We start from the raw sequence: 1,703 nt of genomic DNA on the forward strand, positions 1-1,703 counted from the left end.
GCACAGACTCGTTACCTCAAAATGTTTTCTAGTGTACGCTGATGAAGTGAGGGGTGTTAGAACATTATATGACTGAAACCCAATCATGAACAACTTTGTGACTATGTATCTCACTGAGTCGATTAAAAAAAACTTTTAAAAAAATGTTTCCTAGCACCCCTTGGTACTTTCTCTCTCCTCTCCCACTTGCCATACTCCCAGGTAACTATCACTATCACTTTGTCTGCACTTTCTAAAAGTTTATATGGACCAGTAGAGTTGTGCCATATGCACTCTCTTTGGCTATTTTCACTCAGAAAAAGTATTTGAGGGTAGGAGAGATAGTATAAGCAGTATAAGTATAAGAGATAGTATAAGATATTTGCTTTGCATGCAACTGACCTAGATTTGATCCCCAGCACCACATATGGTGCCCCAAGTCCTTCCAGGAGTGATTTTGTGCACAGAGCCAGGAGTAAGCCTTGAGAACTGCATGGTGTATCCCCAAAAAAGAAAGAAAAAAGAAAGTAATTTTAGATTCATACATATTGCATGTGTCAAAAATAATCTGTCCCTTTATCATTACCAAATAGTATTTCATTGTAACTATCATCACACGGCTCCAGAATACTTTCAACTCCTGTTGAGGTGCAACCCATGGAGGTATTTCTCCTGTGGCAGAGCTCAGAGAAACTCGATGACCGGGAGTGGCACAAGCTATACCCTGATACTTTGGATTGCTGGCTTGCATAGCTGGATGTTCGAGAATGTCCACAGGCACCGAGTTCATCGGGAACAGAGGCACTCTTTGCTGAGCGATCTCCAATTCCAAGATGGATTTTGAGCGTCTTTCTACCTTTTCTATCTTCTTCCAGCGATTCCGACTCCCCGGCGATTGGCAAAGACATGGACGTTGAGGGAGGCTTTTTAAAACCTGGGTCACCAGACATCAGCTGCATACTGATCAGAACTTTAAGAATGGAATTATCCTGTCTTGTATTTTTGGTATCATAGCCTTCCAGTAAACAGCGACGAGTGGCGTTTCTTGATCCAGCAAACTCGGCCAGGTTTAGATCAGCAAAGCCCAGCTTGGCATAAGCTTTTCCACCTTTTAATTCCTTTCTCACAGATACTCTGTAGACACAGGGGTCCAGGATGCCTGTAGTGGCACTTGCTCTCATTTTGCACATAAATGAGAACTTCTTCCTCCAATGAACACAGTTTGCCTGCACCACCTCTCTGGGGGACTTGGCCGTGAAGCTGCCGCCGTCCAGCAGCCGCATCTTGCAGAAGAGCACCCCGTTGACGAAGGGCACCGAGGAGAGCTCCTCGAGCTCGAAGTCCACCTTAAACTTAAACTTCTTCTTCTTCATCATCATGACAGCCAGACGCCTATATCGCCAATTGTTTATAAATTGACCTGTTGATGAGCATTTAAATTGTTTCCGGATTTTAATAATCCTGCATAAAGTTGCTTTGAACATTCATGTACAAGTTTAGGTAGGGACTCATGCTTTCAATTCCCTTGGGTAGATTCCTAGGTTTCAATGTATATCCACTTGGTAGAAGCATATGTCCCATCTCTAGACAACTTTGCTGGAGAGTTAATACAGGAGGTAAGGTTCTTGCCTTGCACATAGCCATTCCCTGATCACTGAAAAATATAGATTATAGAGAAGGGATCACTAAGAAAATGATGGCTTGAGGAACCAGTCGGGATGGAA

At 43.2% G+C, this 1,703-nt stretch overlaps 1 protein-coding gene across 1 annotated transcript; it reads right to left on the reverse strand.

Moving 5' to 3' along the window:
* Positions 1-536: 536 nt before the first annotated feature.
* LOC130031571 (EEIG family member 2-like) lies at positions 537-1,365 on the reverse strand. Its single transcript, XM_056122931.1, has one exon. The coding sequence runs from the start codon at positions 1,356-1,358 to the stop codon at positions 537-539; it is 822 nt and encodes a 273-aa protein (XP_055978906.1). The 5' UTR covers positions 1,359-1,365.
* Between the last annotated feature and the right edge of the window lie 338 nt (positions 1,366-1,703).

This window comes from Sorex fumeus, unplaced genomic scaffold, assembly GCF_029834395.1.
Source record: "Sorex fumeus unplaced genomic scaffold, SorFum_2.1 ptg000047l, whole genome shotgun sequence".
Lineage (NCBI taxonomy): Eukaryota > Metazoa > Chordata > Mammalia > Eulipotyphla > Soricidae > Sorex > Sorex fumeus.

Excerpts from the sequence above, each read along its gene's own strand:
- LOC130031571 (XM_056122931.1), bottom strand. The coding sequence starts at position 1,358 with ATGATGATGAAGAAGAAGAAGTTTAAGTTTAAGGTGGACTTCGAGCTC.